General features: G+C 42.8%; 1 protein-coding gene across 4 annotated transcripts in view; it reads left to right on the top strand.

Moving 5' to 3' along the window:
* The window catches only part of SLC20A2 (solute carrier family 20 member 2), a 103,108-nt gene that overhangs the window by 76,511 nt on the left and 4,407 nt on the right, over positions 1-22,190 (top strand). For all 4 annotated transcript variants that reach the window (XM_060181612.1, XM_060181622.1, XM_060181616.1 and 1 more), the window contains 5 exons: positions 4,943-5,059; positions 9,552-9,755; positions 12,202-12,793; positions 16,710-16,895; positions 18,097-18,181. In XM_060181612.1, coding sequence (XP_060037595.1) covers positions 4,943-5,059; positions 9,552-9,755; positions 12,202-12,793; positions 16,710-16,895; positions 18,097-18,181 — 1,184 coding nt within the window. The remainder of the gene's footprint in view (positions 1-4,942; positions 5,060-9,551; positions 9,756-12,201; positions 12,794-16,709; positions 16,896-18,096; positions 18,182-22,190) is intronic.

The raw sequence follows: 22,190 nt of genomic DNA on the forward strand, positions 1-22,190 counted from the left end.
TCAGAAAGATGAGAGGAGCCTAAGATGAAAGGGTACTAAGTGACTGGAGCAGAGGATTGGGGTTCGAGCTCCCAGCCTTGGTTCCTGACAGCCCCTTTGGGCCAAGGGCATTAGAGCAATTCAAGCTGTGTCCTACTTCCCTGTGGGCAGTGAAGTGTGACACACCATGCCTTATTGCCCTCCTAAGGAATAATTACCAGGGAGCGATTTGATACTCTCACAGGAAGACAATTGAGTAGAAGGTTATTTTTTTTTGTGGAAAAATTTGTTAAGTAAAAGTCATCCTTAAATTTTCAGAAAGAAAGTAGTTGGGGGGGGGGGGGGCTAGTGGTATCACATTCAAACCCCTAGGCACTACCTGTAGGGCAGAAGCTTCGTGAGTGTGAAGCATGTCTGCAAGTGTCTCCCTTTCCCTCTCTATCTCTCCTTCCCGCTCTGGTTATCTCAGTCCTATCTAATAAAAAAAGAAAAGGAAAAAAAAGGATTTTCTTTTAAAAGGAAAAATAGCCTCCAGCAGCAGTGGATTCAGATTTGTTGTGTGCGAACAAGCCCCAGCAATAGCCCTGGTGGCAATAAAATGAACACATAAACAAACAGGAAATTAGTTTCCCTTTGGGCATGCGTTTGGTCCAAGTGTTTTTGTATGCTGGTTTTTTACTTTTTATCTATGAACTTTGACTTTATACATTTAGATTATAACAGTCTAAAGCTGTCAATTTGTCATTAGCTGCATTTGTTTTTTTTAACTTTGTTTTTTTTAATATTTATTAATGAGAGAGAGAGGAGAGAGCAACAGAACATCACTCTGGAACATGTGATGCCAGGCTTCAAACTCCAGACCTCATGCTAGAGAGTTTAATACCACTACACTACTTGCCTGGTAGCGTGCAGATTTTCAAAGTAAGTCATAAACTTTAGCTGTTCTCTTAAATTACTGACTTGCTGGAACCATTGACTAAGATTTGAAAGCTGTCTTTGTTTCACTCCTCTCTCTGATTTCACTCACTACCAACATCTACTCCCTGATTTTGCTGTGTTCCTTCACTTCCTTCTCCTTGGGATTCTTAATCTTTCATCCTTTCCATTCCAAGAGATGTATTGATCCCTTTTTTCCTGTTTATTTCTGGTGGTGAGGTGAACGACTTCAGAGCTTTCTGAACCAGCTTCCCAACCAGCCAGATAGCAAAGCCAGTTATGACAGTCAGCCCATAAAGGGCAAGTGATAGTACAGTTTAAATCGAGCAATTAAAAAACCAAAAGTTTTATAACCAACCTTAGTATCTCCCTTTCAGAGTTGGTCTTGACACCCTCTGAAAACCTGTGTGACTTCAGGGGAGTGTGGAGATGGGTTAGGAGGAAAAAAGCACACAGAACAGTCCTCTGCTTGTGTTGTGTTGTGTTGTGTTGTGTTGTGTTGTGTTGTGGACTCTGCCCAGCCTGGATGGGAAAAAAAAAAAAAAAAAACGGTGTGAGACCAAAAACTTTCTCTCTTTAAAAAAAGAGGGAAAAAAACATATTTCCGAATTGTTGATGTCTTTCACTAAGATCCTGCACCCTATCTTAGATCAGGTTAACACAGTGAAGCCAGAACTAACACAGTTAGCAATTTTATCATTAACTCAACCAGAAGCCACAAAGGAAATGGGAAACTTCTTCAGAAACCAGGTTCTTTCAAGTTCAACAAGTGACAAGTGTGTATGTTAGCTGATCAGTTTGATGTTGGTAACTAACAGTTACTACTCAGTTTAACAAGAAACAGTTTCGGACTAATCCTTTTTTATGGGGGGGAGAATTAATGGTTTACAGTCGACAGTAAAATACAGTAGTCTGTACATGTGTAACATTTCTCAGTTTTCCACATAACAATGCAACCTCTAGGGCCTCCTCTGCCATCATGATCCAGGACCTGAACCCTCCCTCCCCAGCCCCAGAGCCTTTTACTTTAGTGCAGTACACCACCCCACCTCCTGGACTGATCCTTTATCACATGTGTAAGAACAGTGACATTAAGATACAAAGCAGAGGTGAGTGGGGCAGTGAAGTAACTCACTTAATGTGCTACTTTGCCATGTGCATGATCAAATTCAAGCCCAGCCCCCACCACACTGATGGAAGCTTCAGTGTTATGGTCTCTTTCACTCTCTCTGCCTCTCTGCTGCTGTCTTTATCTTTATGAAAACAAAACAGAGGCCAGGGTTCACAGATACCACCCCTAAAGGTTAGCTTGGGTGGTTTTGTAGGCAGCTCCAGGCTTCTACTGGAAGGCGGTAGGGCGACCGAGAGAGTCTGGGTTGAGCCGTTAGCTCACTGCACAGACTGCTTAAGTCCATATAACTGTCTGACCCTTACTCTCCATATCCTCCCCCCAGTGACCTTTTAATCTGGCGGGGTCAGGTTTTTAGTTCTAACTCCCCATTTATAGTACTACCAACCTATTCTATAACTTCTCACAACCAAGAAAGTGTTTAATAATAACAAAGTAATTTTGATTGAATTTGTTTACTTAATGTAAGAGCAAAGTTTCAAATAGTACATAGGACTAAGAGATAGCTCATCAAGTACAGCAAAGTGACATGTTTATTGCACATTTTAAAAGTACAAAAATAGTATACTAAAAGGTAAAACACCCTCTCCAGTTTCCCATCTCTCCAAAATAGTAAGTGCAGTAGTAGTAAAACCCATACAGCATTTTATATTTTCACACTGAAGTGTAAAAGTGGGGTTGATTTCTTTTTAAGTCATAGATTAGATCTTGGAACTTTTCCTTTGCCAGTATATATAGATGGTCCTCATTTTATGACATTTTCATAATGACGCTTGTCTTACTTACCTTGCAAAGTCTTACTATTACAAAATGCTGTGGTGCATTATTTTCTTTCTTTCTTTCTTTCTTTCTTTCTTTCTTTCTTTCTTTCTTTCTTTCTTTTTTATTTATTGGATAGAAACAAACAGAAATCGAGAGAGCAGGGAAGATAAAGAGACAGAGAGAGAGAGACACCTGCAGACCTGCTTCACCGTTTGTGAAGCTTTCCCTCTGCAGGTGGGGACTAGGGGCTCGAACCTGGGTCCTTGAGCACTGTAACATGTGCGTTCAACCAGGTGTGCCACCACCCTGCCCCCTGTGGTACATATTTGCTACATTTATCTTTGTATGCCTGTACATGCTTATCTGTTAAGTTGTACACCAATGAATGTGTCTGAAATATGGCTTTTGTTTTGGAGTGACAAGCTTTGGAAACATCGTAGTACTAGGAAAAGATGATGTTACCAGACCCAGGTGCACATCTGCCCTTTTATTGTGTAATTGCTACTTAGGGAGCATGGCTGGATTTTATGATGCCATGAGTTGACACTTAAAGAAAAATTAAATTTGAAGATCAATGTTCTCTTTAAACTTTATTTCATGGCCAGGGAAGGTATCTAGGGTACACACCTTGCATGTGTGAGACTCTGGATTCAATCCCTAGCACCACAGAACAATAAGAAAGAAAAAATAGAACATCATAAATGGTGGGGTGGGGCTATTCTTATATATATATAGTATTTTAAAAAAAAATTTTATTTTCCCTTTTGTTGCCCTTGTTGTATTTTTATTGTTGTTGTAGTTATTATTGTTGTTATTGATGTCATCGTTGTTAGAAAGGACAGAGAGAAATGGAGAGAGGAGGGGAAGACAGAGAAGAGGAGAGAAAGACAGACACCTGCAGACCTGCTTCACCACCTGTGCAGTGACTCCCCTGCAGGTGGGGAGACGGGGGCTTAAACTGGGATCCTTGAGCTGGTCCTTGTGCGCTTAACCTGCTGCGCTACCGCCCGACTCCCGGGATGGTGCTCATCTTTCCCTCCTCTTTTCCCTCTCTGACTCAGATACATACTAGAAAATATTAAGGGGCTGGGTGGTGGCGCACCTGGTTGAGCGCACATGTTACAGTGTGCAAGGACTTGGGTTCGAGCCTCCAGTCCCCACCTGCAGGAGGGAAGCTTTGCAAGTGGTGAAGCAGGGCTGCAGGTGTCTCTCTTTCTCCCTCTCTATTTCCTCCTTCCCTCTTGATCTCTGGCTGTCTCTCCAGTAAATAAATAAAGATAATTTTTTTAAAAAGAAAATGTTAAAAGCAAAGTGTTATTTCTAAATTAATTTTATAAAAAGTTTGTGTGTGTGACTAGTGTTAGGCTTATTTAAAACAACTGTGCTGGGGCCAGAGATAGATCACCTGGTAGAGTATATGCCTTACCAAGCATGTGCCCCACATTTGAGTCCCAGCACCACAGGGGAGCATCACACTACCAGGAGAAGATCTGTGGGTGTGAAGCAGTGTTGTGATTCTTCCTTCTCTTCACCATGCCTCTCTATCTAAAAGGAAAAAAAAAAAAAAAGAAGAAATGAGAAAGTTGGCCGGGAAACAGTAGAATTAAGTATATGCAAGCCCTTAGCAAATTTATTCAAAGTAAATAAGTAAATAAATAAAGCAGGAGTACTTACTGCTGAGAAATTGGAAGAGTCATCCATCAGTGGTGCTGGGCTGTGCCCCAGTCCTCAGTAACATTGGAGGTAGTCTGGCTCTTAGGACAGAAGGTGACAAGCTTCTTTCCTAGACACCCCGTCCACTCAGAAATTAGCCAGTAATTAGAGGTAATACATGAATATATTCACTCCCAGACTGGCAGGTTATTTGTGCCACATTGGTAATACTTGAATATTTTACCTCGCCACAGGCTTAATTAACTGCATAGTGTGTCTTGAGTACACAGGTCGGGGTTATTTGTTTGTTTGGTTGGTTGGTTGGTTGGCTGGCTGGTTGGTTTGTTTTGTTTTCTAACCACAAAAAATATAGCACATTTCCAGGTGATTTTGTTTTAATGGTCTGGGGGAATGGGAAATACTTCTGGCTTGGCATTCCAGAAGGTGTCCATTGACAGCACCTCTCTCATTTCTCTTCCCCAGTGCTCGGTTTGGTCCTTCCTCTGTGGGCGATTGCTCTCATCTCCCTCGGTGTAGCTCTGCTGTTTGCCATGTTTGTGTGGCTCATTGTATGTCCATGGATGCGAAGAAAAATAACAGGTAAAGGCTTCCTTAGTCTTCTGGTTCACCAAATGCTTCTGATGACTGATAGGTGTCACTATGAATCATCAGAGGTAATCCACAATTATCTGTGAGACACGGGTAACTGGATACTGTACACTGAAATACACACCCAGTCCTTATCTCCTGATTGCTTTATTATTTCAAACTTTTACTTGCTAATTTGTGATCTGGATGAGGTAACCAGAACAGATAACTGGAGGTTAATTGAACAGTCAAGTTCTACTTGCCAAAAAACATTGGTCTTCAAAGAAATGTAGGTTAATTCCACCATGTGAAATTATTTCACACTGATAAGAACAACTAAGTGACAAGATTAGCAGTTTGGTGGTGGGAAGTGGTGTACAGACACTTATCACTGGGAGATAAGATATTGCACTTTATTTCCCTAATAAAACAATAAAAAGGACAAGCAATTCAGATTATTGATGAAAAGATAGAAAACTAGAATTCTTCTACATGCATTCATAGTGAAACTGTAAAATGATATATACGTTTTAGAAATTAGTATAGTGTTTTATTTTTAAAAGATTTTTATGGGGAGTCGGGCGGTAGTGCAGCGGCTTAAGTGCAAGTGGTGCAAAGCACAAGGACCAGCAGAAGGATCCCTGTTCGAGCCCCTGGCTCCCCACCTGCAGGGGAGTCGCTTCACAGGCGGTGAAGCAGGTCTGCAGGTGTCTCTCTTTCTCTCCTCCTCTCTGTCTTCCCCTCCCCTCCTCTCTCCATTTCTCTCTGTCCTATATAACAGCGACATTAATGACAACAACAATAATAGCTGCAACAACAATAAAAAAAAAAAAACAAGGGCAACAAAAAGGAAAATAAATTAATAAATAAAAATATTTTTATTTTCAGGGTTAGGCAGTGGGTGCACTGGCTTAAGTGCACATAGTACAAAGTTCAAGGATCCATGGAAGGATCCTGGTTTGAGCCCCTGGCTCTCTACCTGCAGCGGGTGGTGCGGGGGTGGGGTGTCACTTCATAAGCAGTGAAGCAGGTCTGCAGGTGTCTGTCTTTCTCTCTCCCTGTCTCTCCTACCTCTCTCAATTTGTCTCTGTCCTACCCAATAAAAGTAAAGTTAAATAAATAAATAAATAAAATGGAAAAATGGCTGCTGGGAGCAGTGGATTCTAGTGCAGGCACCAAGCCCCAACAATAATTCTGGAGGCAAAAAAAGATTTTTCTTTTCCTTTCTATTTGATTGGACAGAGAGAAATTGAGAGGGGAAGGGAGATAAAGATGGAAAGAATGGAGTCAGACGGTAGCTCAGCAGGTTAAGTACACGTGACACACAAAGCTCAAGGACTGGTGTAAGGATCCCAGTTTGAGCCCCTGCTCCTCACCTGCAGGGGAATTGCTTCACAAGCGGTGAAGCAGGTCTACAGGTGTTTCTCTCCCCTTCTCTGTCTTCCCCTCCTCTCTCCATTTCTCTCTGTCCTATCCAACAACAACATCAATAACAACTACAACAGTAAAACAAGGGCAACAAAAAGGGAATAAATAAATACTTAAATAGATGGAAAGAAAGAGAAATACCTGCAATACTGCTTTACTGATCATGAAGCTTGCTCCCCCCATAGGTGAGGACAAGGGACATGAACTCATCATGACCCTGCAGTGCCCCACCGCTAATGTGGCATTCTTAGCTCACCTGGCCCCAATCTAGAGGTTTCTTATAAACTTAAGCTTCCGTTTACCATATGACCCAGTAGCTCCACTTATAGGTACTTATCCAAGAAAAAATGAAAAATATACATTCATATAAAAAACTAATACACAGATTATTTAACCATATTAGCCCCAGACTGGAAATGGTTGTTAACAGACGAATGATGAATGTATACCCGACTTGTTATGTAAGACAAGTCAGATTAACAGCCATTTTTTCAGGGCTGGGCAGTGGTACAGCCAGTTGAGCACACATTATAATGCAGAAGGATCCTGGTTCAAGTCTCGGTCCCCACATACGGGGGGGTGGGGTGGGCGGAGGGAAGGATTCGCAAGTGGTGAAGCAGTACTGCAGATGCTTCTCTGTCTCTTTCCCTTTCTGTTTCTCATGACCTCAATTTCTCTGTGTCTCTACCAGAGAAAAATATTTAAAAACCTATTTGTTGATACAACAGCATAATAAATCCACAGACGTTATATTGAGCAAAAGAAGTAATATACAAGAATGCATTCAGTATGAAGCCAGGGAAACCTTATCTATAGTGATTGAAAGGACAGTTGCTGGGATCACCGGGGCCATTCCAGTAACTGAGTGTAAAAGGACATGAGGGAGCTTTTCAAGGACGTGTATTTTTTCTTGATTGAGGGAGTGGTTGTAGGGTATGCTCTTTTGTCATGAGTCACCTATCTACCTACACATCAATTTCATTGTTAGCAAACCACACCTCAATAAAAACACTTTTTTTTTCTTTTAAGAAAAGGGAGATGGGTATGTCTGAGAAAGTTGCTGGAGTTATTTTCCTGTCACTAGCAACATTATTGAATCTGAGTCCTGAGCTCACATGCTTTATTTCAAGGCTCTCAAGGGGAGTATTTAGCTTAGCATTGTTTCAATATGAGCAAAACTGAAATTGGCAGTATGACTACAAAGAAGATGAGACATACCATGCTCACAGTTTCGAAGACACATTATAGCTGAGATGTCTGTTGTTTTCAAATTAATCTATATATTTAAAACAATTTAAATTAAAATCCCAGAAGCACATTTTTTTTAGTTTAGACAGGCTGCGTTTAAATTTACACAGGAAGTCAAAGGAACTAGAAGAGCCAAAAAAAATTTTTTACCTTGAGTCTTTTTTTAATTTATTTTTTTATTTGTGATTAAAAGTAGGTTACAAGATTATAAGATTAAGTATAGTTCCACACCCACCACCAAAGTTCTGTACCCCTACCAAAGATAATCAGATAGTTCTCACAAGTTTTAGAAACTGTTTGCTTGCTTCTGTTTTTTTTTCCAAGTTCATGTAGATCAGATGTCTAGATTCCACATATGAGTGAAACCATCCAGTAGTTGTCTTTCATCTCTTTAATTACCAAAACAATTTTTAAATAGAAAAACTTAATATAAAGCTACAAAGAATCTCAGTGAGAAATCTACATGCCGCACCCCCCCCCCACTAGAAACTAGTAACCTAAGTCTTAAAATGTATTTATTTGCCACCAAAATTATCTCTAGGACTTGGTTCCTGCACAACTTCACTGTTTTGAGCAGTCATTTTTTTAAATTAGGGAATGAAAGATAAAGAGACAGGGAGAGACAGACAGAAGGTATGACACCTGCAGCACTTCTTTGCATTTGTGAAGCTTCCCCCTGCAAGTGGAGACCAGGGGCTTGAACTCAGCTCCCCACAAGTGGCAATATGTGCACTCTACTACTCTGCTGGGTGAGTTGCCACCACCTGTTAATTCATCTTTTTTTTTTTTGGGGGGGGGGAGTCAGGCAAACTCAAAATGTTTTATTACCTAAATCAAAAACAGTGAAATTTTTGAAATAAGGGGAAAAATCTTTGTGACCTTGTTATAGTCAAATTGTTCGTAATGACACTAAAACCCTGATGAAGTATGAAGCTGGCACATTACACTTCATCAAAATTCAAAAGCTCCAGCTTTGAAATGCACTCTTAAGAAAATGCCTTTTTTTTTCCACTCAATCTTTGGACTGGGAAGCATGTTTGTAACTCCTATATTTGTATTCAGAAATATAAAGCAATCTCAAGAAATAGCACAATTTTAAAAATAGCAAAAAAAAAAGAAAAATACTATATTGAAAAAATATTGCTCAATATCACTAGCCATTAGAGGAATGCAAATTAAAAGCACAATACAGTATCACTATGTATCTAGTTTAGTGGCTTCAAAAAGATGGAATACACTAAGTGTTGATAAGGATGAGGAATAGCTGGTTCTTCTTCTAGCGTTTGCCCTTCTTCCGTAGCCAGTCAACAGCGTCAGGTTGAAAGCTGTCAGGAGCTGCTTGTTGCTGGCTTTGAAAGTGACTGGGATCCATGTGGATTCAGTCGGCCAGGAAGGATCGTCAGTTTCCCCAATGAATGGGTACTCACGGGATGCACCACGAGAAGGTCGATCCAATGCATCCCTATAATATTTGTAAGCACAGAACAATAATTTCAGTGCTTCTGAAGTTAAGGAAAATAGAAGACTGGTCTGCATGGCTGAAGAATTCTAGAATGTTAGTGATTGAGCAAGTGTTGGGGATTAGACATGTCCTTTGGTTTTGGTGAGATGACCCAGGCCTAAGCCCCCATCTTTTCCTAAATAGCTGAATTTTCTGGCTTGAGCTTGCCAGATACTTGGTTGAACCCTCCATTTTATTTTTACCTAGCTACAACAGTTTTTTGTTTCCAAAGTACTAAAGGATAAAGATAAATATTTATTTGTATGTACATTTTACTAGCAAGAATTCTTTTCTAGCATTTTCAGTTACAACTTTTATTTTCTGCAGGTAAACTACAAAAAGAAGGTGCTTTGTCACGGACCTCTGATGAAAGCCTCAATAAAGTCCAGGAAGTGGAGTCCCCAGTATTTAAGGAGCTCCCAGGTGCCAAGGCTAATGACGACAGCACAGTCCCTCTCACAGGCTCAGCTGGGGAGATGGCTGGAACCTCAGAGGGCAGTTTGGTGGGGACCCACCCCCGGGTCGCCTATGGTAAGAGCACACAATGAGTTTGGGTTTACATGGTGAACTGGGGAATTCAAAGATGAGGGTAACCAGAAAGACACAAATACCCCCCAGTTTGAGGTTCAAAAAAGCCCAGAAGCTAAAGAGGCCCCAGAAGGCTCTTCAGTCAAAAGAGCAGGTCTACTGTTGCCCTGTGACTTTCTCCTAATGCTATTTATAGTCTCATCTGTGTTGCCAAGGTCCAGTCACTGTCCTCTGTGCAGTCACTCAGTGCATGTACATGTCCTCCACGTGACAGAGTTACCTAACTTCTAGAGATTAGATCCTCCAGCTCCCAGAAATGCCTTCCTCGGGGAAAACACAAAGTAAAAGCTAAAACTTGAAACCAAGAGAAGTCATCAGTAGTGCAGGCACAGAAACATGCAGGCCAGCCTGGAGGGTCCTGTGGTCCCAGAATGTTTGTGAACAGTGACCAGCAAGCACCAGCTTCTGCCAAACCTGTCTAAGCAGTGTCCATCTCCCTGCAAGGTGAGGGCTGTGGAACCCTCTTTCCATAGGTATAGTCTTAGAGGTGACCCAAAAAGAGTGAATTAATTTTGTCCCACTGGTCTGTCTGACAGACACTGCTGTTGGCAGTCATAGTTAGCTTTTTTTATTTTTTTTTTTATAAAAAGGACAAAAATGATAGGATAAGAGGGGTACAACTCCACACAATTCCCACCACCAGAACTCTATATCCCATCCCATCCTCTGATAGCTTTCCTATTCTTTAACCCTCTGGGAGTATGGACCCAGGATGGGGTGCAGAAGGTGGAAGGTCTGGCTTCTGTAATTGCTTCCTCGCTGAACATGGGCATTGGCAGGTTAATTCATACTCCCAGCCTGCCTCTCTCTTTCCCTAGTGGGGTAGGGTTCTAGGGAATCAGAGCTCCAGGACACATTGGTAGGGTTGTCTGCCCAGGGAAGTCAGGTTGGCATCGTGTTAGCATCTGGAACCTGGTGGGTGAAAAAAGAGTTAACATATAAAGCCAAACAAATTGTTGACTAATCATGAACCTAAAGGCTGGAATAGTTCAGATGAAGAGTTTCTCTGTTTTGTAGATAGTTAGTAGTCCTATTTTAGTTATAGTCCAAAAAGCCCATGACTATACTAGTTTTTGTTTGTTTGTTTGTTTGTTTTTTATTTTTTGTTTTTTCCTGAGCCTGACATCTGATATGTAGGTGGATTCAAGTTATTGTCTGGGGAGATGATGTCATGGCTGGGAAAAGGACCAGAAAGCTGGAGCAGGGAAGAAAGTAGCTCCCTAATATGGGAAAGGTGTCTAAATATTGTTGACTGTAAACCCCATCGATTTGATCTGATCTGGGGCCCATATTCAGCTTAGGAGCCTATGTGACCTCTTTATCCCTGTAGATCTGAGCTCACATTCTGTGGTCATGAGTAGGAATGTTCCAAGCTGAATAAACCTGACCAAAGAAGTGAAAGACATAAGAGGTAAAACCCACCTCACTATGAGACAGATGGTGGCTTTTTAAATAGCACCTAGAGCATCTGTCTCATAGTGAACTGGGTTTTACCTTTTATGTATGAAAATACAGCCAGTTCCTTATAAGTATTCTCCTTTTATTTGGGAGGCACTTTTTAAAAGAACTTAACATTTTTTTCCTTTTTTTTTTGTATTTTATTTATTTTGAATAGAGACAAATTGGAAGGGGAAGGGGAGATAGAGAGGGAAAGAGATACTTAGAACAGCTTCCTCACTGCTCATGAAGCTTCTCCTTTGCAAGTGGAGACTGGAGGCTTGTACTTGGGACCTTGTGCATTGTAACATGTGCACTTTACTGGGTGCATCATTGTTCAGCCCCTATTAACAATTTTTTAAGTCCATGTGATTAAGTTTTACCCATTGGACATATGTATCCAAGCTCCTCCTTTTTAAAATTTTATTTATTTATTTGAATAAAGACAGAGAAATCAAAGGGGAGTAGGGGGGAGAGACAGACACACACACCTGCAGCACTGCTTTACCACTTGTGAAGCTTTTACAGAGGTCAGGGGCTTGAACTGGGTCCTTGTGCAGTCAGCCAGGTGCGCCACCACCTACCTAGCCCCATCCAGGCTCCCTTTTTTATTTTAGCTACATTACCTGGTCTTTGTAGTCAATTTAGGAAATAAATCATATGGAAAAAATTCGGGAATGAGGGAGATAGTGTAATGGTTATGCAAAAAGACTTTTAGGCCTGAGGTACCAAAGGTCCCCAGCTTCACTATAAGCCAGAGTTGAGGAGTACTCTGGTAAAAGAAAGAAAGAAAGAAAAGGAGAAAAGAAAGAAAGAAAAGAAAAGAGGAGGGGGGGAAGTCCAATCACTCTATGCCAGCCTTCCAGAGATCACCTTGAAACAGCAGAGCTACTCTTCTTCTAGACCTGATTTACACTGAGAAAACTCAAGTCTCAGTTGTATCTGTTTGCAGGAAGGGCCCTTTCCATGACGCACAGCTCTGTGAAATCACCCATCTCCAATGGCACATTTGGCTTTGACGGCCACACCCGGAGTGATAGCCATGTGTATCACACGGTTCACAAAGACTCGGGGCTCTACAAAGACTTGCTGCACAAAATCCACACGGACAGGGGCCCCGAGGAGAGGCCTGCTCAGGAGAACAACTACCGGCTGCTGCGGCGGAACAACAGCTACACCTGCTACACAGCAGCCATCTGCGGGCTGCCCGTGCACTCGGCCTTCAAGGGCGCCGACTCGTCATCAGCACCTGAGGACAGTGAAAAGCTGGTGGGTGACACCGTCTCCTATTCTAAAAAGAGGCTCCGCTACGACAGCTACTCCAGCTACTGCAACGCGGTGGCAGAAGCTGAGATCGAGGCAGAAGAGGGGGGTGTGGAGATGAAGATGGCATGTGAGCTCCCAGGCCAGGGCCAGCCTCAAGAGGACCCTGCGGAAGAGGAAAAGGAGGAGAAAGACACATCTGAGGTCCACCTCCTGTTCCATTTTCTGCAGGTCCTCACTGCCTGCTTTGGGTCCTTTGCTCACGGTGGCAATGACGTAAGGTAAGTAGACTCCTTCCTTCAGCAGGTATGTGTTGGAGTTGCTGGGGATGCGCACAGCCGCAGGCAGTAAACCAGTGTGTAGCATGCACAGTCTGCTAGCCAGTGATAACACTGTTAGGAAGACAAAGCACCAAGGGACTGGCTACACCTGGGCGTCACAGCACCACGTAGGCTGCTTGCGTCAGGGCTCACTGAGTGACCTCTGAGCTTGCAAGTGGCATCCTTCAAAGACAGGGATTCTGAAGCCAGAAATAAGACATTGCTTCCCCAGACTCACACAGAAAAAGAGAAGCAGGCTTGGGAACCACTTCCTGGTGCCTCTCAGCCCACACTGTCTACACAGAGTGGAGTCGGCTACAAGGAGAGAGCTGTAGAGCTGTTAATGGGTGGTTTATATCTACTTGAAAAGAATTTGGAATTATTGTTCCATCTAAAACACACACACACACACACACACACACACACACACACACACACACACATACACACACCAAGAAAGCAACAAATCTTTTGGGATCTATAAGAGAGGAGCACACAGGGCCAAATGCTGTTCCCAGGGTTAGAGAGAGAAACACAGGGCCACATGGAGGAGAGACTCGGGAGCTGAATGGCTATGAGAACCTGGGCTGGGTAGCAACACTAAGCTGTAAGGATGCATTGTTGGAGGTTCAGTGTGACCACATCTGGGAAATAAAGCAAAGACTCTTGGGGGAAGCCAAATGCTTGGGTCACCAATAGTGTGAGTCTTCTAGGAGTTTTAATAGTTCCTCACAGTGAATATGAGGGAAAAAAAATATTCCCTCTTGCTTCCCTCAGGGAGAGCAGGAAGTAGCCATTTGACATACTCAGAATACTCTTCTTAAACCCACACCTGCCCTCCAGGGAAAATCATTTACCAGCACCTAACTTGCTGGAGAGTTCCCCCAGACTAACTGACCTGGCTCCAGACTGCTTTACCTTTCCACTCGGGAGAAGGGAAATAGCCAGCTGCATTCCACTCCATCCATTCCGCCCTACCTCATGGGGTAAAAGCCCAGAGAAACACGTGCAGTTCACAGTCCTAAGGTACAACCTCACTTAAGACTCCTGGGACCCAGGGTGCCAAGTGGCGCCAAACCCTCGCATCTCGTTAAACACACATTATACTGTATAAGGACCCGGATTCAAGCCCCTGGGGGAGCTTCACAGGTGGTAAAGTAGGCCTGCAGGTGTCTCTCTGTCTCTTTTCCTCTCTAACTCCTCCCTCCCTTCTCAATTTCTCTTTGTCTCTATCCTAGTAATAAGTAAATCTTTTTAAAAATATTTTATTTATCCCCTTTTGTTGCCCTTGTTGTTTTATTGTTATAGATATTATTGTTGTCGTCGTTGTTGGGTAGGACAGAGAGAAATGGAGAGAGGAGGGGAAGACAGAGAAGGGGAGAGAAAGATAAGACACCTGCAGACCTGCTTCACCGCTTGTGAAGTGACTCCCCTGTAGGTGGGGAGTCAGGGATCGAACTGGGATCCTTAGATTGGTCCCTGCGCTTTGCGCCACCTGCGCTTAACCTGCTGCGCTACAGCCCAACTCCCAAGTAAATCTTTTTTTTTTTAATATTTATTACCTTTTGTTGCCCTTGTTGTTTTATTGTTGTAGTTATTACTGTTGTTATTGATGTCATTGTTGTTGGATAGGACAGAGAGAAATGGAGAGAGGAGGGAAAGACAGAGAGGGGGAGAGAAAGATAGACACCTGCAGACCTGCTTCACCACCTGTGAAGCGACGACTCCCCTGCAGGTGGGGAGCCGGGGGCTCGAACCGGGATCCTCACGCCGATCCTTGCCTTTGTGCCACAGGCGATTAACCCACTGTGCTACCGCCCGACTCCCCAAGTAAATCTTTTTAAAAAGACTTTGAAGGGAATCTGGTGGTAGTACAGCGGGTTAAGCGCATGCTGCATGAAGCTCAAGGGCCGATTTCGATTCGAGCCCCTGGCTCCCCACCTGCAAGGGAGTCGCTTCACAGTGAAGCAGGTCTGCAGGTGTCTGTCTTTCTCTCCCCCTCTCTGTCTTCCCCTCCTCTCTCCATTTCTCTCTGTCCTATCCAACAACGATGATGTCAATAACAACAATAATAACTACAACAACAATAAAAAAACAAGGGCAACAAAAGGGAAAATAAATAAATTAATTTTAAAAAACTTTGAGACCTAATCACAGGACAGCAGAATGTTTCCTCTCCCCACCACCTCACCACCTTATTACTAAGGACTCATTTATGGCAGTTCCTTTTACCCACTCGCTGCATTATGGTTAGCTATCAGCAAAGACTGCAAGATATCTCAAAAGTCCAAAGTTACCTCTTAAAGCGAGAGAGCAAAAATCCAAATAAGACATGGCAAAGAAGTTAAAATCATAGACCAGGAATTTGAAGCAACCATAAAAAGGCCTGAATTGAAGAAGTAGTTCGAATATGGAAACTGTATGGTGGTTTAAGCAGAAAGATGGAGAAAGAAAGAACCAAAGATAAATATTAGAGACTAAGATCACTATAGCAAAAATGAAGACTACCTCTGATGGAGTGAACATAGCTAAGAAGAGACTGAGACAGAGGATATATAATAGAATCCTCAGAAATGAAAACACACACACAATGAAAACACAAAATGATTGAAATATATATATATACATTCACACATATCTATAAGAATAGTTAATGGCAACAGGGCAACTATAAAAGGTATAGCACACATTTAATGGGAGAGAAAGGAACAGATAAAACCTGTCAAGTAATGAAGGGAGCTGGGTGGTGGCATACCTGGCTGAAGGGCACAAGGACCCAGGTTCAAGCTCCCAGTCCTCATCTGCAGGAGGAAAGCTTCACAAGTAGTGAAGCACCACTGTAAGTGTATTTCTCCATCTCCATCTCCATCTCCCCCTTCCCTCTTAATCTCTCTGTCTCTATCTAAATAAATAAAATAAATGAAATTTAAAAAAAACTACAAAGTAGTAGTAATAATAATAATGATCGAGGACCATAGAGATTTTGATTTTGATTTCCAGGTAAAACTACCCATCTCGGGAGTCAGGTGGTAGTTCAGCGGGTTTAAGCGCACGTGGCGCAAAGCGCAAGGATCAGCATAAGGATCCCAGTTCAAGCCCCCAGCTCCCCACCTACAGGGGAGTCACTTCACAGGCGGTGAAGCAAGTCTGCAGGTGTCTATCTTTCTCTCCCCCTCTCTGTCCTCCCCTCCTCTCTCCATTTCTCTCTGTCCTATCCAGCAAGGACAACAATAACTACAATTAAAAAAAAATGGCAACAAAAGGGGGAAATAAAAAACAACCCAACTCACTGGATAGGGCACCTGCCTTGGCAGATGTGCAGACCAGGCTTGAGCTCTAGCATCACACGGGAGGTGCTACAGTTTCTTCCCTCTCTGTATGTCTTTCTAACTCTCCATCTGAATTTAAGAAAAAGCATCCCAGGGAAGTGACATCTTACATGCTCATGGCCCAGGCTCATCAACACAATAATCATGATGACAGTACTTCTGAATTAACATCAGACACCAATCCACGGATCCAGGAAGGTCAGAGAACAACATTCAGGAGACAAACAAAAAACCCTCCACGGCTAGTCATGTAATTTCTGAACTAACGTTAATCAAAGATTAAAAAAATAATAAATTCTCAAGTCTGAGGGAAAAACCATTTCCCTATAAAGGAACAAAGATCAAAATTGTATTCATCTCTTCAGAAGCCAAGCAATCAAGCAAGGAGTAAACTCATATTTAAAGTATATGGGGGTGGGGGGGCGGGGCAGAAATCACTGCTCTAGAATAGTATGCCCTGTAAAATTATCTTAAATGGAAGCATCATACGTTGATGGTTGTCATAATACACTGTTGGTATGACTAATCTTTTTTTTCCTCTCTTCCAGTAATGCCATTGGTCCCCTGGTAGCTTTGTGGCTGATTTATGAACATGGTGCAGTCCTGCAGGAAGCTGTGACTCCTGTCTGGCTGCTCTTTTATGGAGGAGTTGGAATTTGTACAGGTCTCTGGGTTTGGGGGAGAAGAGTGATCCAGACCATGGGGAAAGACCTCACTCCCATCACACCATCAAGGTAAGCTGAAGGGTGCGGCCGAGATCAGCAGGCTTGTCCTCGCGAGTCCACCGCAGAGTTGCAATGGCTGAGAGTTCTCATGCTGCTCTTCTGCACTGAACCCTTCAGTACAGTCATCTGCAGTTGGGGTCAGGAGAGGAGAGGGCAGAGAATAACATAACACCCAGCCACCCATCTTACCACCCCCCACCCCAAGGTTACTTAATTAGTCCCTTCTCTATCCCAGCCAGGTGAAAGAGTGCCCTGCTACCATCTACAGGGTTTGAAGACTTCCTCCCATGTGCTTTTCTGTGTGGTCCTTCAATTGCATTTCCTTTAGATCTATTAGGGGTTAAAATAGCAACCCCACCAATGTGTCCTCGAGCTCCACTTCCCCAGAGCCCCACCCTACTAGGGAAAGAGAGAGTCAGGCTAGGAGTATGGAGCCACCTGTCAACGCCCATGTTCAATCAGGAAGCAATTACAGAAGCCAGACCTTCCACCTTCTGCATCCTATAATGACCTTGGGTCTATACTACCAGAGGGTTAAAGAATAGGGAAGCTATCAGGGGAAGGGATGGGCTACAGAGATCTGGTGGTGGGAATTGTGTGGAGTTGTACCCCTCTTATCCTATGGTTTTGTCAATGCTTCCTTTTTATAAATAAATTTTAAAAAGTAACAAACTGACAAAGAGAACTTTTGACTACGCAACTTAAAACTTAGAGCCACCTATTGTAAGACCCCTCCCTCCAAAAACAAAAGAAAGTATTTTAATGAAAGATTCTTTTACAGATTAGTTTGAAGAAAAGTAGGTAGTCTGAGGGTAAAAAAAAAAAAAAACATGTTTTTTTGTAGTAAGTATATACTTTTAAAATGAGAGCATAATTTGCCCTACCCTGCTTTAGAAATAACTAATTTGCCAGTTTTTACACAGCAGGAATTTCTGACCCAGTTACTACAGAGTGTAGTTTTTGAAAACATACCAGAAAAACAAGGCTATTTAGGGACTGTAAACAGTATAATAAAGAGTCTTCGTGTGAATTGTTGCTATTATGCAGCAGTTTTTCATTCTATTAATGTCATCTGGCCCAGTCAGCAGTCAACAATTGACCCAAAGAATGCTCTGGTGAGATTTGGGCCCCCACCACCCCCACCCCAGGGTTGTGAGCGAGGCCTGTACAAAGAGCGCCTGTGATGTGTGCCTTGTGCTTCCTCCCACAGTGGTTTCACCATTGAGCTGGCCTCGGCTTTCACGGTGGTGATGGCCTCCAACATCGGGCTTCCTGTCAGCACCACACACTGCAAGGTAGGCCCTCACCAGCCAGGCTTTCACAAGACTGCTGGATTCAGGGTATGGTCACAGAGTGAATCCAAAGGAAGCTGGCTGCACTTGGTAGCCGGTTGTTTGTGCAGAATAGCCGCTGAAGTGGGGTCTGCTCACTGTTGAGAGCAGGTATTTGTTCCTGTCAGCCTGCACCTTGAGGCCTTCCCTGCGCCCTCAGTGTATGTGTGGCGCTAGCTGGCCCTCCCTCTGAGTGTGCTTCACACTTTCCATCAATGCTGTTTCTCTCATGTTTCCCCAGTGGAGTTTGCACTGAAGTCAGGGTTGCAGGCTCCTGTGGGGGCTTGCCACTCAGTTCCGACCCACTGCGGGGGCACTGGGTGTTGACAGTAGAACTAGTGCGAGGCAGAAATCATCACAGTGGAATTGTAACGTGGTTGTTTTGGTTCTTTTTCCTCACATGATGGGCATAGTGACTATATTGCCTTTGAGTAGATTCTAAATGAGGGGCAGTTGTTAATCTCCATCACTGAGAAGCTCTGTAAAATTCCTCTGAGTTGTGTGGGAGACATTGTGTGCCATAGATGTAGAACGTTAGAGCTGTAAGAAACCTCAAAGACTATTGAAGAGGAAACAGGTTCTATAAATTATTAGAGGCCGGGGGCCGGGCGGTAGCACAGCAGGTTAAGCGCGCATGGCGCAAAGCGCGAGAACCAGCATAAGAATCCTGGTTCAAGCCCCCAGCTCCCCACTTGCAGGGGGGTCACTTCACAAGTGGTGAAGCAGGTCTGAAGGTGTCTGTCTCTCCCCCTCTCTGTCTTCCCCATCTCTCGATTTCTCTCTGTCCTACCAGCATAAGGATCCTGGTTCAAGCCCCTGGCTCCCCACTTGCAGGGGGGGTCACTTCACAAGTGGTGAAGCAGGTCTGAAGGTGTCTGTCTCTCCCCCTCTCTGTCTTCCCCATCTCTCGATTTCTCTCTGTCCTATCTAACAGCAGTAACAACAACAACAACAATGGGGGCACTAAGGGCAACAAGAATGGGGGAAAATGGCCTCCAGGAGCAGTGGATTCGTAGTGCAGGCACCAAGCCCCAGTGATAACCCTGGAGGCAAAAAAAAATTATTAGAGGTCATCCAGGATAGAGCTAGAACTAAAGAAAGCACAGGTCTAATAACCCAGAACTTCCCTTCATCTGGAGAGAATGTTAAAGCATCTCCATTGGGCTACCTGTATTCAAAAGTACTCACTGGGGCTGGGTGATGGTGCACCTGGTTGAGTGCACAAGTTACAGTGCAGAAGGACCTGGGTTCGAGCCCCCAGGCCCCACCTGCAGGGGGAAAGCTTTACAAGTGGTGAATCAGTGCTGCAAGTGTCTCTCTGTCTCTGTCTCCCCACTTCCCTCTAGATTTCTCTCTGTCTCTACCCAAATAGATAAGTAAGTAAATAAAATATATTTTTTTAAAGAAGTACTAACTTCAGCAAAGCAGAATTCCTATCCAGACTGTTCCCAGACTCATTCATTTGTGTCATTCAGGAAAATCTTATTTGTAACCTGCCATATATGAGGCACTGTTTTGGAGACCAGGGACACAAAACCACTAAGGCAGATAGGGCAGTCCATATTTACTCACCATTTAACAAACTCCAGCCACCGTGCTTATAAACAAATGGCAGCGCAACTAGGTGTGAGTTCCCTAGTGCAGCAAATATGAAGGCCAGACATTGGTTTGTGGGTCTGTTTTAAGTAGGCCAACATGTTTAAAATAAGACTAAAATTCTGGGAAGTCAGCTTCATTTGAAAGAAAGGCTTTTGGGTTTTTCCTATAATATATATAGAAAAATATCAACTGCCACACATTTTCATTGTAAAAGTCACTCCCTTTTGAATAAAGAGTACAAGGCACTGTTTGGTGTTTCATACACACAGAGAACAGCATTTAACCCCCTCAGCAGTCCTATGAATAACCGGTGCCCTTATTTCCAGCGTATAGATGAGAAAAATGAGGCTTTTAGAGTTAGGTCCCTTTCTAAGATCATACATTAAGTTTGGGATAGAACAGCGTTCAAATTTTCACTGCCTGCAAGGTACCTTTGAATCTAAGCTGTGAAAGTCATGATGGGGGTAACTAGCCAACAAGTTGTGAGTTAGACGGGTGGGCAGCACCCTCTAGTGGCTACTTTATAAAGACTTTTCCTACTTTAGTTCTTTATTATTATTGTTTTTTAATATTTTATTTATTCTAAGGAAAGAGAGACAGAGAAAAAGATACACAGAGTGAGAGAAAAGAGCACTGTACACCTCTGGCTTATGGTAGATTGAACATGGGACATAAGAAACTTCGGCATGAAAGTCGTTTTGCATAACCATTGTGCTGATTCCCTAGCCCTAAATTTATTATTATTACTTTTAATATTCATTAATGAGAGTGAGGACAGCAAGCCACCACTCTGGCACATGCAGTGCTGGAAGCTGAACTCATGCTTGACAGTCAGTTCAGTGCTTTATCCACTGTGCTACCTCCCAGACCATATAAATATATACAACAGGGCATCGCTCTAGCATATGTGTCACCTGGTTCTCAGGAGTGCAAGTCCTGTGTTCTAGCACTGTACCACCTCCCAAGGCAACAAATGATTTATCTGCTTTATGAGATTAAGAGGCCACCATTAGAAGTACACTATTAGTTCATTGAATACTCCCAAGAACATTTTGAGGGGAGTGCTTTGCCAGTTAGGGAACTAAGCACAGGACGGTTAAGTGGCCTGCCCAAGGTCACACAATAGGGACTGGTCAGCCAGATCAAAATGCCACATGAATAGTGTGGCCAGGGCCTCTGTTATGTACCTCCAAGAGCAAAAGAAGGGAGATGAGTAAGTGCATAATTTCTCCGTTGGCTCTTTGTTCAATTTCTAATTTCAGTTGTTTACAAATTATAAAGAAGCACATGTTCACTAAAATCTTTCAAACACAAGACCACTTGGAGTGAAAAGTTACCCTCTCCCCTTGCCCAGAGGAAATGTACATTGCTAAACATAGTCCTGCCCAGGGAAGTGGTTTACTTTTTCTGTAAACATAGATAGTGGGGGGGACAGCTTTTAAATAAATGTTACACTGCCTTGTCTAGTGGTCATCCCTGCACATAAGCCGCACGAGTGAACGCAGGCTTTCACACCTCCGAATTCACCCTTGAGGAAACACACACACACACACACACACACACACACACACAATTTGTGTTTTCCAGGTTATTGTGAACTGCTTCCCTGACTATATGAGCAACTTAACCTATACTCATATACAGACAATACTAGTTCCGCTAATATCACTAAACTCCATAGTACAGCTTATAGGGATGAATGAAAACTATAGTATTTCTACAAAACTTGACACTTGTGTTTTTATACTGAAATGTCATCTCTTCAATATTTGCATATGTGTATTCAACATTTTATGTTTACATACATATAAAATTTACTTTTATAGATAGGAAAATATACATTTATTTATATATATATATATACATATATATATAAATATATATATATATATATTTTTTTTTTTTTAACCAGACCACCATCTGATCTGGTGGCACCAGGATTCAAACCTGGGACCTTTCACATCTAAGATCTTTTGATCTTCCACTGCACTATCTCCCTGTCACTTGTTTTATATCTGGTTTGTACTTAGTGAATAAAGTCTATATCTATTACTAATATCCTAAAATAACTCTAAAAATCTTACATTAGATTTTACTTCCTTAAAACTGATAAGTAATATTAGGATATCTCCTTGACACTTAAAATAAATCTTCTTAGTATGGGGCCATGGTAGATGCCATCTATGTAATGGACTTGAGAAGGCTGGGGGTGGCTCAGTGTTACCATGCATGAAGATCCAGGTTCAAGTCCCTGGTCTCCATCTGTAGAAGGAAGCGTTGTGAATGGAGGAGCAGTACTGCAGGTGGCTCTCCTCTCTCGCTCCTTCTTTCTATCTCTTAGCTATTTTTTGGAAAAAGAAAGAAAGAAAAGCCA

This window comes from Erinaceus europaeus, chromosome 2 (assembly GCF_950295315.1).
Source record: "Erinaceus europaeus chromosome 2, mEriEur2.1, whole genome shotgun sequence".
In the NCBI taxonomy this organism is placed as follows: Eukaryota; Metazoa; Chordata; class Mammalia; order Eulipotyphla; family Erinaceidae; genus Erinaceus; species Erinaceus europaeus.